Raw genomic sequence first — 20,149 nt, 5'->3', positions numbered from 1 at the left:
ATTGATTTATCGTACATAATATCGCTGACACAAACATAAACAATAGGACTACATACAATATCTTGATTTTCTTTGCGCATCCCAGAGAAACTACCAGTTTAAAGAACATATGTTACACGTTATTAATGTCATGGATAGATCATATGAGAGATGGCGTTCCACTTTTATGAGACCCCTCCTTAGCATGATGTGCTTGCAAAACTGCTACAGCTTCTTCTACCTATTGATGCAAAATATAACCCGATTAGGATAAAACCAACATACAGTATATTTGTTAAGTTGTAAGACAATTGTATATTGTAACTTTTATTTGAACTGCAGAGAAATGAAAACGTAAACTAGAGGGTCGGATGTAAGGAAGTATTTTTACAGGGTGTAGAATTTAAGACAAGACCGAAACCAAATGGTCAGACTAGGCCTGAAAGAGGAAGTCAGAATACACGATTGATTCTACCTTTGAGTGAAGAGATTCCGGAGATTCCAGCATATGAAGCAGCTCCGAATTATCGATTTCCAGTAGCATTCCAGTTATCTTGCCAGCTAACGCAGAATGCATCCGATGGACTAAAGGATAAATCCGTTCACCTAGTAATATTAATGCAGGCAAGTGAGCTACGTTATTTATAGAGCACCAGCAGATTCTATAACAATGTTATAACGAGGAAAACACAAGTTTAACCGACATTAAAAAAAGAAAAACACATGAACAGATACATACTATAAGAGAAGGGGGAAGAAGGCCTATTAATGTATTTATTTTTTGTACAGATGCAACTTTGCAAACCTGAGCTGTGCTGCCATGTTCTTTTTTGAGAGAAGAGGCTTTTTCCTGGGAACCCTTCCAAACAAACCATACTTGTTTAGTCTTTTTCTAATTGTACGGTCATGAACGTTAACCGAGGCATGTAGAGCTGAGATGTAACTCTTGGGTTTTTTTGCAATTTCTCTGCGCATTGCACGGTCTGACCTTGCTGGGACATCTACTCCTGGGAGGCAACCGTCTTGAATGTTTTCCAATCTTGAATGATCTTTCTCGCTGTAGAATGATGGACTTTAAATTGCTTGGAAACGGCCTGAAAACCCTTCCCAGAATCATGAGCAACCATGGCTTCTCTAAGATCATGGCTGATGTCCTTCCTCATTGGCATTTTGTTAACACACACCTGAATGCTCCAGACCAGCAAACTGCTAAAACATTGGCTTTTATAGAAGTGGTCGCACTTGCTGATGATCATTTAATTAAGGGCATTTGATTAGCAGCACCCGTCTGCTACTTTGCATCTTAAGGGTGTACTTAGTTTTTCAAACATGGCTTCTCCATTTTGGCTTTATTTTTATTGAATAAATCACATGGTGTAATATGTAATCTGAGGTTGCATTTACCTAATGTTTAGACCTGCTAAGGAACAGATTATGTTCTAATATGTAAAACCATAGAATGTGTACTTTCCTTTACACACACACACACACACATTATATATATATATATATATATATATATATAATCTCTCAAGATGTTCTGATGTATGAACTTAATACAATTTTTTAAAATCATCAGTGCGTAATATTTATATGTAATCTCACTTAGTCTCTGTAAAGTTTCTGCCAACTAAATGTGTTGCTTGTGTTATGTCACTGTGCGAGGTATCAATTTTACACAAAAAAATAGCCTTATGATCTAAGGAGAAATCAGATTGCCTTTTGGAGTCAAGAAGGAATTTTTCCCTCTAATGGCAGAATTCAATATAGCTTAATTAGGGTTTTTTGCCTTCTTTTGGATCAAGAGTAGGAAGGTTTGGTAGAAGGCTTGAACTTTATGGACTTAGGTCTTTTTTTCAACCTTATGTACTACGTAACTAACATCTTGTGCATGTCCATAACAATAACAGTCATTAATACAGGTGTAATTGATGCAAGTTTGTGCACCAAGTTCTAGGGGCTTCTGGGACTGAAGATCCATTGCACCACAGGGCTCTGCTTTATGCCTTCTTAACTTGCCCAGTTTAGTACTGTATATGAGGCCTGGGGCATCTATGGCCCTTCAGCCATCATTGAACCACAAATGCTTGGGAAATATGTTTAAGCTGTAGGTAAGTGAATTATGATGTCTAATGCATTTATTTTGGTGTGGGACATACCGAGCATCTGTTTCTGCTCTTGTGGTGGGGCTGCTGCAAGCATGGAGGCAGTTAAGGGTTCTTGACCTTGCATCAGCACAGCAGGCTCCATCACCTATATTAGAAAAACACTTAAAACAGAGCAACACAATGCTGATGACAATGTCTATTTCAACTTATCACAGGAAGCCGGTTGAAGAGTAAATATACTGATCACACAAAATAGATACCAATGTTTAAAAAGAGATATTACGGAGATACAATGCATGGTCATTTTTCAGAGAGACTGCTGAGATCTCATTGTATTTCTTAAAAACGAGTAAAAGAAGAAGTCAGCACTGTTTGGCCAGCGCAAGAAATCACGGGGGAGCCAGGCAGTTTTTATAGTTTTACAGAAAGAATGATCCTTGCAAGATTTACAATGCTGGAACACTCTGAAAAATACATCCGACGTTTAGAGTCTGGCCTGGGTTAGAGTCACATTTGCTGGCCAAGAGGCAGATATTTATGGGCACTCACTTACTATGCAAAAACTTGGGACGCTCATTTACTCTATTTCTACAGTAGCATTTATAATATTGAACTAAAAAAATAAGAACGTAAGAAACAAACACATTAGGTAATAACCTAAGAGTCATCAGGGTCAGAATAAAGGGAAAAATGAATACAGTGCCTGCTGGATGTGCGTTGCGTTCCCCATTTGCTGCATATTTCTCACGGAGCTGGAATACTTGTACTGTGTCATCGTTCGCATTGCGCTTGGGTTAACCTGAGCTCGAGCACCTGCTGTCTGGGTACCAATATTAGCTGCCAAAAGAAACGGGGAAAAAAAAAATCTAGTACCTTCATTCGGGCAAATGTCCTGGAACCATTCAAAATCACCACAAACAACACGGTCTGACAGTCAAGGTTATCCCAAAGGAATCTATTTGAAGATGCTAGGCATCGGTTAAACTGTTGCATAAAGTGCAAAAATATACACTTACCAAAAAAAAGGGGCTAGTCATTCGTTAATAAGGGTAGGTGGGTGTGTTGTGTGTGTGTTGGCCATACCATTTCTATCATATGGCATAATGCTAAGGCCTTAAGCCAGGCCAAGTTCCCGTCTTCAATCAAGCTACCTAGAGTGTACACGTACCTACTCTCTGACTCTGTGGGGCAACCCTTGGTACTTGTGTTGAGGCCTGCTTCATTGTGCTTATATTGGAGGCAACACGTCTTGGAGCAACCGCTCGCATGATAGGCGTCGGTGGATGATATTCTGCCGTAACGATGAAAGAGTTGTTACAAATAAAACAAACGTACAAGCAAGGTGCACCATTTACAAGCTGCTTTCCTGAAACTATATTTCTGCAGCTGGAAAGCAAAACAAGTAGATTTGTGCATACTCACGCGGAGGAGGCCTTGCCTGCTGTGAAGACCAATGAGGTGCTGGACGTACAGATGCTATAGGGCTTTGATTATAAAAGGCTCTGTTTGGTGGCTTTAAGAAAAAAAGGTCACTTTTTTAAAGGCAAAAAAACTCCATCCATGCATATGAAGGTGTAGCAAACATCCAGTTAATGAGATGAAGTAAAAGCTTTTGCTTTGTTTGTAAAGCTCTTACCTATGTAATGTTACTCTTGCCCAATATACAAGTAACTTAAAATGCCATTGCTTAGAACATTATCATTTTCTCTATTTTTTGTTTTTAGTTGGTAAACCGTGCGTGTAAAATAAATGAGAAAAAAGTCCCTATGGAAACAAGTTATTATACCCCAAGAATTATGTCACTGCAGTTGAGATACAAAATGCCACCCACTCCATGAAGTTAATGTCTTCAATACAACACTAGAGAGGAAAAAAAAAGGGGAGTATGTTATAAAAAATTGGTATTAAACAAGACATTAAAATAACCATGAAAAATAATTAACTGAGGATCCGTGTAGCATTGACACCTGGATTCAAAATCAATAGGATCCACAGAATGAATTCTGGTCACCAAGTATATATAATGCAATATTTCAGCATTTCTGATGGCTTACCTGTGGCACAGCGGGTAAGAAATAGCTAGTAGGTGCTTGGAATGATCCAACGAGAGGGCCAGGCATTGCTCTCATTGTAGCCAGCCTCTGCATGTATTGATTGGTAAGAATGGCCTTTCTTTCCTCCTTTCGTTGCGCAAGTGCTACGTAAAGAGGTTTTGTACTGACTATTCTTCCATTCATTTCTGTGACTGCTTTTGTGGCCTCTTCTGGAGAGGAAAAGCACACAAAACCAAATCCCTTGCTGTGTCCACCTTCTGTCATTACCTAGAGTAGAAAAAAAAAAAAAATTATATTATATACATACATACACACACACACACATATATATATATAATATTCGACAATAGCAACGAGCTACACGGGGATGGGAAAATGTGTAGTTTGTGGGAATGGAAATTCTGTAGCATCCACTGGGGTGGGCTGGCATCTTCTGGCGGCAGGTAAAGCCAAGTGGTCCCTTGGGAAGAGAAGAAGAAAGAGGGAGCGAGAGCAGGGAAGAGAAATTCGCAACTAACACACAAGATCGGTCATCACAACGATCACATGACAGTACTGCTGTATGATTAGTTCTCAGGGATTTCCTCGGTCCTCAGGGCCGCTTTTAATTTAAAAACCCCCCAAAAAAACACAGCTACTACCCTAAAGCCTTTTTCTGTGTTTAACTTGCATTCCCCTACATATAGATGCTTGAGTATTTAGCACAGTAATGTCGTTTTCCTACCTGTCCATGCATTTCCTCTTGCCAAATATGTATTGGACATGACTGGTTTGCATGCATTGGGCGTGTTTCTTGTTTAGGAAACTGTATTAAACAGACACTTGCATGGGGTTGAATGTTGCCAGCCCTCCCTAGTGCGTGCATTATAATGTGTACACACACACACACACACACACACACACCTCTACCACTGTCAGTCTTAGCTCATTGTGTAAAATGTAAGTTGTGTTACCTTTGCACTAGTAATGGTACCATAAGGAGAGAACTCTTTTCGGAGGCGGTCATCGTCAATACCATCATCCAGATTCTTCACATACAGATTTACACCCTGCAATAGAATAGGCCAAACTATTACGATATTACCGAAACGATGTCAGTTCTGTACTCTTCATGCAGCCAGGCCTACAGCGCAATGACACACCGGACCCAAAGGATATAAATAAAATGGTCTGAGCAGTAGCTTGGCTAATGCCGGACAGGGCCGGGGGACCCATACAGATGTACTTGACTAAAATTACCTGATATCTGCTAATTCTCTCTTGTTTGATTTGTTCAAATCTGCGCTTTAATTCACTTTGGCGTTCTATCCTCTTCTGAGCTCTACCTACATATATCATGCGGCCGTTTAATTCTTTGCCATTCATTTCAGCAACAGCCTATTTAAAAAGAAAAATAGATTTATTTTTAATAGGTGATGTTCGGATACGTATCAGCTATTATAGTCTGTAAAAAAAGATCTGCATGAAATACAGGAACTAAAAAAAAGTTACCATTTAGATGCACAACTGACAAATTCTTGACATGTTTAGAGAATGTAAGAGATATATACCGTATTTGCTCGAATTGCGGCAGTTCGTATTATCCAACGCCAGGGACATGCAGTTCTGTGAGCCGGGCGGGTGTATTCTTTCATTTAGCCCTGCTGCGGGTAAGCAGCGCTGCAGGGGACCTGGATCCTCCTCTCTGGCAGCAGCGGACGTCTGTGCGATGCAGACAACCTCTGCTGCCGGCACTTCCGCCAGGGCTTCTATGGTGGAGCACCGCCTTGACATAACCTGCTCCACCACAGAAGCCCCGGCGGAAGCCGGCAGCGGTTGTTTCCTACGCGTATCGCACAGACGTTCACCGGCCGGCCCCACTAGACACCAGGGAGTCTCGGGGTGCATTGGTAAGTCGGGGGGGGAATGGCACCTCTAGGAAGCAAGGTGGGCATCTCTGGGGTTATAAAGCATATTAGGGGCAGAGTGGCATATCAGGGGAGGGCAGAGGGGCATATCTATATCTAAGGTGCATTATAAATTAAGGGGGAGGACCTTAAAATGGCTATTGGTTTCTGTTTGTATATAACCTATGCTGACTAACTGCATAATAGATACCAAAAATGTTAAAATACATGTATGCCTGTTCATTAGATAAAATACTGTTTTACCATTCCACTGTTTTTTCTTTAAAAAAATCTGGCAGCCTGTCCTCTATGCGCGCAGACAACCTCCACTTCTGACCATCACGTCCACTGGGGTTTCTATGATGGAGCACATGATCTTCCGGTGCTCAGTCATAGAAGCCCCGGCAAAAGCACCATGTAGAAACAGAGGTTTTCTATGTACAGACGTCCACCGGGGGCAGATTGGCAAACACAAGGAAATAAACATGCATTTTTCTCTTAGTTTTTTATTAAATATGAAAAAATTGTTTACATGTGAATATTTACTAGTAAAAACATTTTATCCAATAGGCTTTTCAATTTTTTAATTTTGGGGGGTCGTCTTATCAAGCAAAGTCTCCTGGGAGGAAAGACATAAGCCAGTAGGGTCCATGGAACCGACAGGGCATTCAGAACCTCTGGTGTATCTGCAGTCCTTAAGGAACCAAATCGAGGAAGTTTTGGATTTGCTTTGATAGCCATGAGGTCTGTTTCTGGTGTACCGAATTTGAGGATTTTTTTTGCAAAAAGTTTGTTGCTGAGCTCCCATTCTCTTTGGGGGAGAGAGAGCCTTTGCTCAATCTGTCTCCATGGTATTATGATGGCCTGCCTTGTGAACTGCTGATAAGGCCAGGAGATTTCTTTCTGACCAAGAAAGCGAGGAAGAGGCCCAATATAGCTTATACAGCCTACATTATATTCTATTAATCTAAAATGACATTTCATCATTATTAAAATGCAAAGTATTATATTGCTGGTTAGTCTATAGATACTATGACACAAAGCATTTAATATTGGAGTCTTATACATAGTGGCATCTATGGAATTAATTTTCTGCCTCAAGACATTCTAAAGTCACTAACCTTAGTTACTTTGGGAAGGGGCAGAATATCTGACAATAGGAGTTATGGGTAGAAAGTGATTCTGGTGCAAATTTGAGTATCAGGCCATTCCATTCACTACATTAGTCACTGGTGAAAAAACTACAGGAATCACGCTTTATACACAATCTTCATTGTTTTAACCAATGCATCCATAAATGACTCATACTTTCTGTGCTTCTTCGTGATTTCCATAATTGACAAAGCCAAATCCCCGTGATCGACCGTTATCATCCATCATTACTTTGACGCTTAACGTGTGTCCTACAAAATACGAAGAAATTAGATTTGTATTTTCTTCTCACATTTCTTTTGGATACAAAAACAGGAAGGATAGGTGGAAGAGTTTAACCTCATGGACTTGGGTCATTTTTGTTAACCTACATTACTAAAATTTCAATCTAAAAACCTAAATCTAGAAAATCCTTTGCCAGGTGAACCTCTAGGAGAATATGAACTCTAAAGTCTTACAATAATACATACCAAAAGCAGAAAATATTTCCTTAAGTCTCTTGTCATCCATATCTTCTCCAAAGTTCTTGATGTATACATTTGTAAATTCCATCACTTTGGCCCCATACTCCATTTCCCTTTCCCTCCGTGATTTAAAATGTCCTACAAATCTAGGAGAAAATGTATATTTTAGTGATGGTCACGCTAGCTCCCGTTGGTTGCACATATTCCCCAGTAATACTCACACTTTACGATCATTGAGCAACATGCCATTCATGGTGTTAATTGCCCGATTGGCAGCTTCTTGAGTCTCAAAGTGAACAAACCCATAACCCCTTGATCCATTTTCATCACAAACAACCTGAAAAGGATTGTGGACCAACACAATTAGTCAGTTCACTCAATAAAGTAATGTGTGTGTGTGATCTTTCTGAAATTACAAACAGAACATTCATATATTTATGATCATAAAAGCTGGTAGGGGCAAAAGTCAATTTTTAGATACCCTATGACTAACACGAAGAGTTTAGTGTGGCAAGGCTGGGCAGGTTGGGAAATAAAAAGAAATGCATTTTTCTCCGTTTTTATTCTGCTGTTTTTAACATCCAATTCGTTCATTAAATTATTTTAAATAAAACGAAAAAATTCTTTTTTTTTTATCCAATTAATTGAAAAAACATAATCGGCAACTAATCGATTAAGAAAATAGTTGTAGACACCAAAACTGTTAAACAGCTTACATTAGAAAAAGCAGCAGTAGAGAATTCCTATTTCTCATTACCATACACCATATTCTCACTTACCTTACAAGATAAAATATTCCCAAATGCTGAAAAAGTATCATACAAGGCTTTGTTATCAATTGACTCATCAAGATTTTTGATAAACACATTTCCTACGCCAGATTTACGAAGCCCAGGATCTCTCTGAGACCACATGATTCGAATCGGCTTGCCTTTGATTACTTCAAAGTTCATCGTATCCAACGCCCGCTCAGCTATAAAAGGTTTTAACAATGAAACATTAGCATCATTTCAGAAAAACAATGTTAAAATGATTTTCACGTTTTATTTCACATATTGTACAATAAAAGTATAGTTATAATTTATGTCTCGCATTCTTTATTTTGTTTAATGTTCATAAAGTGCTTGGAACCATGGATGGAAGGTGTTGTAAGTTAAAAGGGACATCATCCAACATTCTAAAGCTATTTTTGTCCTTATGCAATACATGCAAACAAATATATCAATGAAAAATTGTTTGCTAAAATCAATATACGGTACAGCATTGAGATAATGAATAACTGCGTGTGATTCTAAAGCTATCATCAGCAAATTGACAGCAGATTAGAGGCCATTAGCACATCTACTTTGCCCATTTTCCTGGTTTAAGGACTCAGATGTTAATTTGTTGATCTTGTCTTAGATTTAGGCAGCTTCACATCTATCCCAGGTGTGTTTAAAATTTAGGTTTGAATCTTTGAGGCAGTACTAATGTTTGTTATGAATCTAACAATCAAAGGCTAAATTAAAATTGTTTTGCAGAATTAGTTTCCATCATCCTCTCTTAAATGCAGCAGCGATTAAGTTTACATCTTGTCCCCCACCCCCCCCAAAAAAAGCACCTTGTTTGTCACCTTATAGGGAGAACATCTTTACATAAATGTATGTCACACATGCAGCCATATACACTTCGTGGTAATCTGTGCAGACATGGATGGCATAACTGCATAGGTGCTCTGCTCAGAATGAAGGATAGCGCTAGTAAAGATAGTGTTTACAGCTGCATTTACTTGTTTCTCTTTTGACGTTAACATGATTGTTGTCCCTTAACTTGACACAACGATACTGATATTATTTGTCAATATTCAAATACACGCACTGCTAATGTTATGCCAGCTTCCAATGGATATGTTTGTAGAAAACTCACAAAGCCTCCGTAAGGCCTTCTCCAAACTCGCCAAATGGAAATATATTGTCTAAAAGCACACTTGATGTTGGTAGGATAAGTATTTGCACATTTTATAACGTTCTATCATAGTGCAAAGTGTTACATACTTATACTGTGACATGTCAGCAGAAACTTACCGTCAGCAGGTTGCTGGAAATTTATATATGCATACCCGAGAGATCTACGTGTGGAAATATCACGGCAAACTCTGATGGACAGGATTGGTCCTGCCGGGGAAAACTTTTCATACAGCATTGCTTCAGTGACATCAGTATGGAGGTCACCAACATAAAGAGAAGCCAGCGGGTAACCAGCACCAGTTGCATTCATGACTGCCTAAAATTCCAATAAAAGGTTAAGCTACCAAATTGTTTTTTTATACCACAATAAGACTTTGAGGAGAGCATGGACCTTCTCAAAAAAAGGAGGACTAAAGCTACCGCCGGACAAATGTGTGCATGTGTGTGTGTGTGTGTGTGTGTGTGTGTGTGTGTGTGTGTGTGTGTAGAACATTTATGTCCACAGCAGTACCAAACTCACAAGTAGTAGAGAAGGGCTCCATACCACAAATTTAATTTGACAAACCACTGATTGCTCAATGCTTCCAGACACAATTATTATGTGGATACTCTAGACCGTTCTTCCCAGTTACCTCTCCAGTGTTTTATCTATTCTATGGCTTTCCTTACAATGCCAGACTCTCCCCAACATATTCCAGCTTCAAATGCTCATTAAAACCCCACATGTACCTACACATCTATAATCTCTGCACTGTGAACCCATGCCTATGAAGACCTTACTTTGTTTTACCCCCCCCCCCAACCTCCTGATAGATTGTAAGCTTGCCCTCCAAATGCCTGGATGGTTCATTTTACAGACCACCATCACTGTAATAGCACTGTGGAATCTGCCCCCACCATCCTGCCTGTCCCATCGAATGTACGACTCCTAACGGTGGATCCCAAACCTGATCCTTTTAGGAATACAAGCATGTATTTTATTTCTTCTTTGTGCCCTTACAGTATTTGTTTTTACTGTATGGTAAGCGGGATTATATCGATAATTGAATCAAAGTCTACTAGCTCAAGAAGGAGATTTATCGAAGTATTAGCCGTAGCTACAATAAACTCTCATTGATTCTAACTGGGGACTATTGTGAATATTTAAGTGTGATTTTTGCCCCAGCAGAAGCAAGCAGGGGCAACTAGATTTCAACTGGGAACATAAACATCTACATCCCAAGAAGCATAACTACCACCAGGGTCATAGCTGCCCCAGGACAAGAAGGGCAACAGCCCCTTACACACCAAGGTGGAGGGGTAGGCTGGAGCCACCAGAAGATGCCCCATGTGCCACGGCCCATAAGAGACTTTAGAGCTGAGAGCAAACGCCAACCTAAAGCAACCCACCCCAATTTCAGTTGCCCGAAATTCATTGATTTCCAAAGGTTTGGGGTAACTCTCAAAAGTTAGCACATCATTGCTGGAATACTCGTAAGAAAGTTCTACTGGTAGGAAGAGGCAAAAGCACCACCCAACATAACATATTTAAGGGGAATTAATATAAATCATGGGGTTACAAAACAGCAAATATATTTACTTAAAAAAAAATAAACATAAAGTGAATACATTTTTTGTTATTAAAAGTAATGCACAGAAAGGGCATTTAATTCTCAGACTGGAATATAAAAATACAAGGGTACAATGTATATTCTTTTAGAAACAGGAATCATTTCCCAGAAGGGACTTTAATGTAATAAAAGTAACCATTCAGTCACCCGAAAACAGGCACAATCTAGAAGTTAAAGGCTGAGGGGCAGCGGAGGGGTTAAAATCGTTTGAACTCTATAGGCAATGACCACACCTCAACAAACCGAGAAATGAGAAGAGGAACCTAACTTCATACCACCACCACCACCGGGAAAACGGCGTCTAACCTAATAATACCGTGCCGAGCCGCAGCACAACGCCTATACCGCTCTAACAGCCGTGCAGCGGCGGGATACACTCACACACTCCCGCCACCGACCTCTCCAAGGGCCGCCTACACCAATCTCAGTTACGCAGGAGCGGGGCAGCCATAACACCGCCAAGGAAGCGGGATGAGAAACAGTGGGCGGAGCCAGAAAGTTATAAAGATTGCGGGATCCGCCGGCGCCATGTTTATTTTTTATGACTCGTGGAGGTGACGTGTGGTAGCGAGCGTTTGCTCCTCAAAGAGTTGGAATAACGTTAAGAATAAAATATTATAAAAAAAAAAAAAATCAATCCATATAATGTCAGAAAAATTAAATATTGTGAGGGTGGAAATTGGTGTTTCTTAATTGACTTCGGATTTTCAAGAATATATAAAGAATACAAAAAGAGCAAAGACAGGTTGCAGTACAAAGGCACCGGAGGATACCAATTCTTAAATACAGTCAAACTATAGTGAAAGCCACTAAAAAATAATTTAAAAAAAACGGAAGTTGTAACTTGGAGGTGAAGTAGTAACTTAACCCCTTCAGTCCCAGGAGTACTTTTTGGTACCTGAAGTCCTGGAGCAATTTTGCCATTTTTGCGCTATGTCGGTTCAGCGATTATTCTCTTTTTCTGTGAATAGGGTACCCATGGAAACTATACGTTGTTTTTTCAAGGAGAGCTAGAGCTTTCTTTTATTACCATAGTTGGATGATTAGCTGAAAATTTAGGATGAGAAATTTAATAAAAACTAGCATTGGCAGTGTGACTGCAGGGAGGTGCCGGGAAGTACCGGAGTAACTGCAATCTACACCGTATAAGACGCACCCGGTTTTTAGACCACAAATTTTTCCAAAAAAGGTGCGTCTTATACATGGGGAAATACGGTAGACACCCCTTGGGTAGTTGAAATGCTTTTACTTTAACTCTTTCCATGTCAAGATTATTGGGAAGATACAGCGCTAATTTTACATTTTGCTGGGACTGGATGTTTCCTCTGATGCATAATAATTTTTAAATCTTACCATTTTTTTAAAGCTTTTTTTTCCCATATTTTTTTTAAAATATTTTACTAATCACATAGTTATTAGAAAGCTGGGCTCCATTGACTTGCATGGTTGAATGCAGCACCTGTATTCAACCTGCAAGTGGAGCCAGAGTTCCGTAGAGGGTCTGGAGACCCTCTGGCGAACTTTGCCAACTTTGTTATTTGTTTTACAGGACCAAAATCACTCGCAGTGGCGGCTGTGACCGCTCTCTGGAGCGAGGCATGTCAGCAACACTATTGAAGTTTAGGAGGTGATCGTTGATCGCCTCCCAAATCTTTTAGACGGGTGTACAGTGTATGGCGGATGTTGACGCCCACGGGAAGGGATCAGACATGGCCCACGATGCGGATCACGATGCTGCTGAACTCCTGGACATCGAGGCATTCACCTGGAATACAGCAACACACCACATACATTGGCAAAGCATTACCTTACGTTAAGGAGCAGTTTAAAGTTTTTTTTGTTTTTTTTTTATAAATATATATTTCTAGTTGTTGGGGTACAATGTGTTTGGGCACTTGTATGCCCTTTCAATTTCTTTTAAAACTTTGTCAGTGCAACATAATCTGGCATTTGAGAGCCACCAATGCTGGGTCCCGCTGACAGGAGTAGTCCAGTCCCCTGAAATCTTTATACTTTATAGCCACTCACTCCTACTTGAGCAGTAATATCAAATTCAAGGTATGCAACTATAGTACAGTAGCACAGTTGGAAGCAGATCAAAGTCCTTTCTTCCAATAATTATATTCACATTGTGATAGTTTTAAAATGCCAATTGTAGTATAAAAAAATCTATTTCAATAATTAAAAAAAGATATTCAGCAGGTAGAATTCTGAAGTTTTATACTACACCAGAGGAGCGCATGTATTCTATGAGAGATGATTGCTAAAGGATACATAATTAAAATATTACACATTTTTGTATTGCTATATTAGTACGGCGCTACTTGTTCTAGAAGCTTACCTTGAATTTCTCATTAGCTGGATCGCCAACATATCAGCCGTGCAATCTCCCTACGAATCACAAAAACACATCCTAGGCCTTTTTTTAATGTAATAGTACAGTCTAAAGTGATAAAAGGGTTAACAAAACTTTTTTTTTGCATGCGTTAGTTCATTAACAGCATTTTGATTAAACCCCTTTCACTCACTGGGCTGATAACGCAAATTACAGCCATCCAGTAATTGTGTGCTCCGTGCAAACAGCGCGTTCGCTCATGTCGGACGGTGCCCTGGATACCACAAAAACTGCATGAATACGGGTTTTTACCAGTGTGGTTCTCGTGCCGTTACACCAGAGCAGGACTTTTGGATCATGAATGGTGAAACTCTTGGTATCTACAAGATTCTCACCTGTCTGTGATCTGCTGTCCTGTCTCGTCGGTTGCTTGGTTAGCCGCCTCCTTCACTTCTGCCATATGCATTTTGTCCAGTGTTTTATAGTAAATATAAATTTTTATTTTAAAAGTTACATTTTCCTTACTGTCGCATACTTTTATACAAGTATGGTCACTCAATTTTAGCTGGTATAAGCAATATCTAAAAGCCCGCATGAGATTTTTGTTTTCACTGAAACTGAATGGAGAGAGAAAAAAATTGCATAGACAAAAAGTTTTGCCTAAAGAGATAACCTTTTAAACCGTTTATTCTGGCTATTTTTCCCATTTCAATTGAGTTATGCAAATGCTTTGTAGGGCGTATCATTTCTAATCGCATAAATCTCTTACAGTGTACAAGTATGATGATATTTGAAATTTACAAATATCTTTTGGTTTCTAAACTTGAGTTTGTCATATTGTGGTATTAAAAAGTATAGATGGAGCTAGCATTTAGCAGCTGCTTAGGAATCCCCATTTCAGGACGATAGGAAGATTTTTGCCCTAAATGTATGTAAAGTTCATACAAAACCAAGACTTGCATCTAAGATCTGTATCCGAGACCCCTTAGCACTTGGAGCCGTTGCAGAGTACACACGCCAATATGAAACAGTAGTGTGCCCACCTGTAACAGTATGGGGATCACAACTTTCATTGATTAAGACTGAACACATTGAACTGATAACATTGTTTATTTATTTTGCTCTTGAATTCTTAACATGTTCCTGATTATTCTGTGTAGGGTGAAACTAGAACTGTTGAAAATACATACACAAATTTGAGTACATCAATAACCAGGTTTTTTTTTTTGTATATATATTTTATATATATATATATATATATATATATATATATATATATATATATATATATAAATTTTTATTTTTTTTTGCTAGACTATTTTCACAACCACGTGTGTGCTAGGTAATAAAACCAACACAGAAGCAAACTTTTAGGCAGAATACTGGTCAGTTAAAAACAAAGCAAAATAGAGCTACCAGATATACAGACAGGCTCAGTTCCACATTCACTACTGCATTTATCAAGCGCAAGTCGTAACTGCACGGTTTTGTTCGGCGTAGGAAATTTGAAAATCAGTGCATGAATCTTGCTTTGAAGCAAACAGATGGACAGACACCTAGAAAAGTTACAGCAAAGTGGAATGATAAAAAAGGGAATGATATCGTGAGACAGTGATTACAAACTGAATACAGTACAGCACTTTTAAATACAATTTACCAATTGTTATTTAGGTACTGCCAAAGACTATCTAGAACACGTTGCTGAATAACTTATCTTCTAACATCACCAATAATTATCATGGATTTATAGGGGGCAACAAGAAAAAAAAAATAAAAAAAAAATGCAGTGTCGGGAAGTCTTATTGAAAATCTAAACCAAACCGGACTGTTCAAACAGAATCAGGTTTCAACAGAATATTTGTATAACGGATCAGGAAGGGCAAGCAGAACAATGTGTGATAGCTTTAATTAAACAAAAATGTAAACAGTTAAAATGCCGTGGCCAAACAAAAAAAAAATATCCAAATTTCCAAGACATTTGACTAATAAATGGGAAGACCACACACATTTGTCTTATGTTTTAACCGTTTCTAGTGCCAGAAGCATCTTTCCTCCTCAGGGCTGCATTCTCTTGAAGCATTCAAATGATCCCTACACGCTGGCAAGATTAATAAGTGATGTTATGTCACTGTACAATATCTGTATTCTGTCAGAGCTCCTTATGAATACAACAAAATGTATAGTTTTACAGTTCAAATGGTAAGGGTAAGCAATGCATCAACTTAATCACCCCTTAATACTCAAACACAAGACTTGATTGATTGGATTTGTGTTTATAATCTAGGTTTCAATACAAAGCAGTCAATCATAACATTGTTACATGAACGTTCCCGATGTCGTGGTACAAACCCAACTGATACCAGTTTTTACAGTACAGCGACCAACGCTCTTTAAATCCTAAACAGAATTGTACTTCGGTTTAATGCTTTTAATATAGTTTTAGTCTTGGAAAATTATTTAGAATTAAGTTTAGTAACAAAATCCAGTAATCACAGTGTTCAGTTAAAAATTACACCTTTTGTTTTTTTTTAATGGAGGACTTAGAATGCAGAAAGCATTACTCTTGATCGAGTAAAAACCAACAGCCAATTTCCCTTAATCCACATTGTTCTGCTACACTGAGGTTGTGAAAGTTGATGTACTATTCTTTTTACTTGTCGCACAAAAAGGGATTATGTGTGTACAATACAGAGTGACTGAACAACATAAAAAAAAAATAATAATAATAAAGACTTGAAGCGTGGCAGTGATTAGTTATCTCCCTCTACGTTATCAGCTTCCTCGCCCTGGTTTTCTGAGGTCCATAGCTGCAAAACACAATCAGAAGTTAGTAAACAAATGCATCAATTCCATTTTACCTACAGGACGGTTTAGAAATATAAAGCTCTTACGTTACATTCTCTGAACATTCTAAGTTAACGTCAATGCAGAAGTCCATCACTGTTAAGGTCTAGAAGTTTTTGGTGCCATTGTCACACGAGATCTTTGCTTGTGATACAGGCACACGTATCATGCCAGCTATACGCCTGGCTTATTCTATTCACAAACGTTGACCACTCACAGAATAATATTAATATGGAATTAATGTTTAACCTGTTTTTCTCTGTGATACTTTAATAAGCCACTAAGCATTATGAAACATTTCACAGCTTAACGTTCTCAATGACTGTAAATAAAACTCTCATAAAAGAACACTTAGCTTCCCAGATATGCTTTACGATAACAAAGCTTTTTAAATTCTCCTTAATCCACAATATGCAGGCTAGCCGACACACTGAAACTTCATACTTTGTGCGTCAGTCTACAGAATACAACATTGTAAATGGCTACTTAATATGTTTTGTCCTCTGCTAATACATGCATAAAATACTCTTACCAATCTGATTGCAATATTGTTATTTAGACCTAGAGATTAACCACAGCAACCAATGGGATTTCCATGCTTATTGGACCATTGCAGTGGTTGCTATGGAGATACAACTATTTGCTTTCTAGTAGCATTGCTTCTTATCAATATTCATTATGGTGTCATTGTGCAGGTAATTTATTGCAACCATATCAAAAATGTCTAGACAACTGAACCTACATGACTGCATGTGTTGTAGGTGACATTTTACTGTAAAAAGCCAATTAGAGAAACGTGAGCACCATTTTACTTACTGTAAGATTGTCCCTTAGTAGCTGCATTATAAGAGTGCTGTCTTTGTAAGACTCCTCGTTCAGGGTGTCCAGCTCAGCTATTGCCTCATCAAAAGCCTGCAATTGCAAACACGTTATTACTCTACAAAGGCAAACAAAACCATATTTACCATACAGTCTTAGTATAGCTACTTGAGTAATAATATCTAATTTACACAGGAACTTTGTGTCTTAAAATGGGGAGTAATACACTAGACGCGTCTACTGACAGCATGGATTCCCCCTGTCAGGAGGAGCCAGCATCACTGGCCTCTGGCTGAACAATCGCATTCAACGGTGCACTGTTATAGAAGGATAGGCCGATTGCTTGGTTAGGCATTCCCTTCCGAGAATCCCTTCTGCTCCCCCTGCTGGCTGATCGCACGTATTACAATCAGCAGTGCAAACCTTGGCACAAAGACGGTTAAAGTAATAATACAGCTATGAGCATAACACAACTTACGGCTTTTGCTAGACTGCATGCTTTCTCAGGGGAATTGAGAATTTCGTAATAAAACACAGAGAAGTTAAGAGCCAATCCAAGTCGAATGGGGTGTGTTGGTTGCATCTCAGTCTTGCTGATTTCAAATGCCTCTTGGTACGATTGCTGAGAGCTGGCTACGGTTTCTGTATTAGTAAATAAATGTAAAAAAAAATAAATTAAACAAATTATACATTCTTAGGTATTTATGACTTAAGTCTGAAACAGGAATTATTGTTTTTGTAAAACCAGCTTTACCTTACTTCCATCACCTTGACACTATTAATGATTTAATTTCAGTCTAAAAAACGGTCTCCTCTTTCATTTTTTTTTTATTTTTTTTTGTGATATTTCAACAGCTGCATAGTAGTCGTTCTATCATTGTTACCATATCCAACAGAAAGGAGACAAACACCCACTTTAATGTAGACAAAATAACGCCTCAGTCTTAATCCCCTAAAAGGGACCCTCTTACTCATGAAAGTCTCTGGACAAAGGGACTTCATTAGCATTGCCATAAGGAGCCACCTTAGTGTGCGGTCTGAGCATGGATATCGAGACAAAATATCACATGACTGCTTACAAATGCAGGCTCCATGTCTGCAGGTAAAGGACGTGTAGTAAAACATTCTGTTTTCTTCTATGTAAAATTGTATACAGCCCAATGGGATTTAATGCCAATATCAAAACAAAAAAAAAATCCCTTTAGGACTTATCTTTTAAACAGGACAGAAATGCAAATATCACACAAGACGACGACGTGTATCGCACAACGATACCCACCTGGCTTTTTGTCACCAGAGGCTACTTCGGAAAGGTACCGATAATAATCTCCTTTCATTTTCAAGTAGAAAACCTTACTTTCTGCTGGTGTGGCTGATGCAATCAGATATTTATCAAGAAGGTCCTAAAGGAAACAAATCAATAATGCAATTTATATAGTTGGTGCATAGCTATGAAGCAAGTTTTGCCAAATATACTGTATTTGCTTTATTATAAGAGTACCCCCTAAACCTTGGACCTTAATGAAAGAAAAAAAAAAAAGAAAAGGCCTGAATATAAAAGACAACCTTATGGGGGGGTAAAAAACCACTGCTTTTGTTGCTCTCACTTGCACTTATTCGCTCTCTCATGCCCTCTTTCAAAATCTCCCTACCTTCTCTGCCGACCGTTTTGATGTCCCTTCTTTCTTTCCCGCAGCTCCGCTTTTTTTCCTTGGCTCTTCGTTTTCTCTGGTCTGTTCTCTTCGCCTGCTTGTCTATGAACCATGCCTCCCAAAACTCTTCTACAAAAGGGTTGAACTTCCGGGCACACCCTCTCCCCAGATTTGAGGAACGGGCAAAAGGCTGCCCACGTGGGTCCACGCTTTTGCAGAAGCACTCACAGAGGCCAGAATAATGAAGACCGATTTGCTGAGAAATAAAAGTGTTTCTGCACCTCTCTTTCTCCGCCAATCTGTCTGGATCATTCTGGCCTCTCGCGATTCGTTTCCCACCTACCTTTTGCGGAAGCGCTTTGGGAGGCCTGGGTCATAGAAAAGCAGAGGAAGAAAGAAAAAAAAAAAAAAAGGGAGGCAGGGGAAGCGGAGGCATGGACATGGAAGCAGTCGGAGAAAAAAGTAGGACACAGAGAGCGAGTGACGGCATGACCGAGTGAGTGAGCGAGGGACAAGCCCATAGGCTTCGTCGGCTGTGCGGCAGGTCTGAAGTCTGAATAAAAGATGACCTTTATTATAAGACAAGGTTGTTTTTTCAGACTTTTTCTGAATAAAACCTCATCACATAATCATGCAAATATGGTATAAAGAAGGCAGCAGACAAAAAGCATTGTATTTGTAGCAACTGCAGTACCAGAACATCCTTGCAAATATCCTGCAGCTCTGCCTCGATCTTCTCACGGTATTCTTTCGCCATCTGTTGCTTCTTCTCGTTACCCTCAGTTTTTTGCTCGATGCTGGAGATCACACGCCAGGAGGAACGGCGAGCCCCGACCACATTTTTGTAGGCAACAGACAGCAGGTTCCTTTCTTCATTACTCAGTTCGCTTCCCTGCTCAGTCACTGCCTTCATTGCAGCAGCCATGTCATCATAGCGCTCAGCCTGTTCTGCGAGTTTGGCCTTCTGTACTAGTTCAGCCTTGTCCATGGTAGATTCTTAAAAAAAACCCAACAAAGTAAACGTAAGATTAGTTACTGAACTTAAAACTACATACCATTGGGCGTAGCCATCTTATCTATCAAGTTATCCGTCACATTGTTCCTGCATATTACCTCATAAATGGAAGCACTCTAAACCCCCCCCTCCCAAAAGTCCCTTACAGGATGAAGTTTTATGTTTTTTCGGTGTAACTGCTGGCTTTTACAGTAACAGGAAAAAGCGATAGTTGCTGCATGCCGACCGCTGATCTAGCGTTATACCTTCTCGTCAGCAGGAGCGAGCAGTTGTCAGATCCATGTT

General features: G+C 39.2%; 2 protein-coding genes across 3 annotated transcripts; both read right to left on the bottom strand.

Annotated features, from left to right (window-relative positions):
* Positions 1-139: 139 nt before the first annotated feature.
* Positions 140-9,899, bottom strand: LOC149273558 (embryonic polyadenylate-binding protein). The gene is made up of 14 exons (XM_089506168.1): positions 9,707-9,899; positions 8,423-8,616; positions 7,865-7,980; positions 7,650-7,789; positions 7,336-7,430; positions 5,381-5,518; positions 5,095-5,190; positions 4,142-4,408; positions 3,510-3,600; positions 3,256-3,378; positions 2,791-2,924; positions 2,139-2,232; positions 455-585; positions 140-220 (listed from the first exon to the last, which is right to left on the bottom strand). Exons 1-14 carry the CDS (start codon positions 9,897-9,899, stop codon positions 140-142), a joined length of 1,893 nt encoding a protein of 630 aa, XP_089362294.1.
* A 6,385-nt stretch (positions 9,900-16,284) lies between these two features.
* On the bottom strand, positions 16,285-19,837 carry LOC149273557 (14-3-3 protein beta/alpha-A). 2 transcript variants are annotated; one of them, XM_089506167.1, is made up of 5 exons: positions 19,544-19,837; positions 18,468-18,600; positions 17,676-17,830; positions 17,195-17,290; positions 16,285-16,341 (listed from the first exon to the last, which is right to left on the bottom strand). In XM_089506167.1, the coding sequence occupies exons 1-5, from the start codon at positions 19,835-19,837 to the stop codon at positions 16,285-16,287; spliced, it is 735 nt and encodes a 244-aa protein (XP_089362293.1). The 2 variants fall into 2 exon arrangements, with proteins under 2 accessions (XP_089362293.1, XP_089362292.1); XM_089506166.1 differs by having other exon boundaries at positions 17,676-17,839; positions 18,477-18,600.
* Positions 19,838-20,149: the final 312 nt, after the last annotated feature.

This window comes from Sceloporus occidentalis, unplaced genomic scaffold (genome assembly GCF_023333645.1).
Source record: "Sceloporus occidentalis isolate IW3139 unplaced genomic scaffold, rSceOcc1.0.p SCAF_368, whole genome shotgun sequence".
Classification (NCBI taxonomy): Eukaryota; Metazoa; Chordata; class Lepidosauria; order Squamata; family Phrynosomatidae; genus Sceloporus; species Sceloporus occidentalis.
Note: the sequence above shows the minus strand (reverse complement) of the source record. Positions and strands in the feature narration are given on the sequence as shown.

Coding starts and splice junctions, on each gene's coding strand:
- LOC149273558 (XM_089506168.1), bottom strand. CDS start 9,899: ATGAATGCAACTGGTGCTGGTTACCCGCTGGCTTCTCTTTATGTTGGT. Junction 4,409..5,094: donor GTACCATTACTAGTGCAAAG/GTAACACAACTT, acceptor TTTCTACTCTAG/GTAATGACAGAAGGTGGACA. Junction 3,379..3,509: donor GCAGGCAAGGCCTCCTCCGC/GTGAGTATGCAC, acceptor TCGTTACGGCAG/AATATCATCCACCGACGCCT.
- LOC149273557 (XM_089506167.1), bottom strand. CDS start 19,837: ATGGACAAGGCTGAACTAGTACAGAAGGCCAAACTCGCAGAACAGGCT. Junction 17,291..17,675: donor CATGCAGTCTAGCAAAAGCC/GTAAGTTGTGTT, acceptor TTGCAATTGCAG/GCTTTTGATGAGGCAATAGC. Junction 16,342..17,194: donor TACTAAGGGACAATCTTACA/GTAAGTAAAATG, acceptor TGTGTTTTGCAG/CTATGGACCTCAGAAAACCA.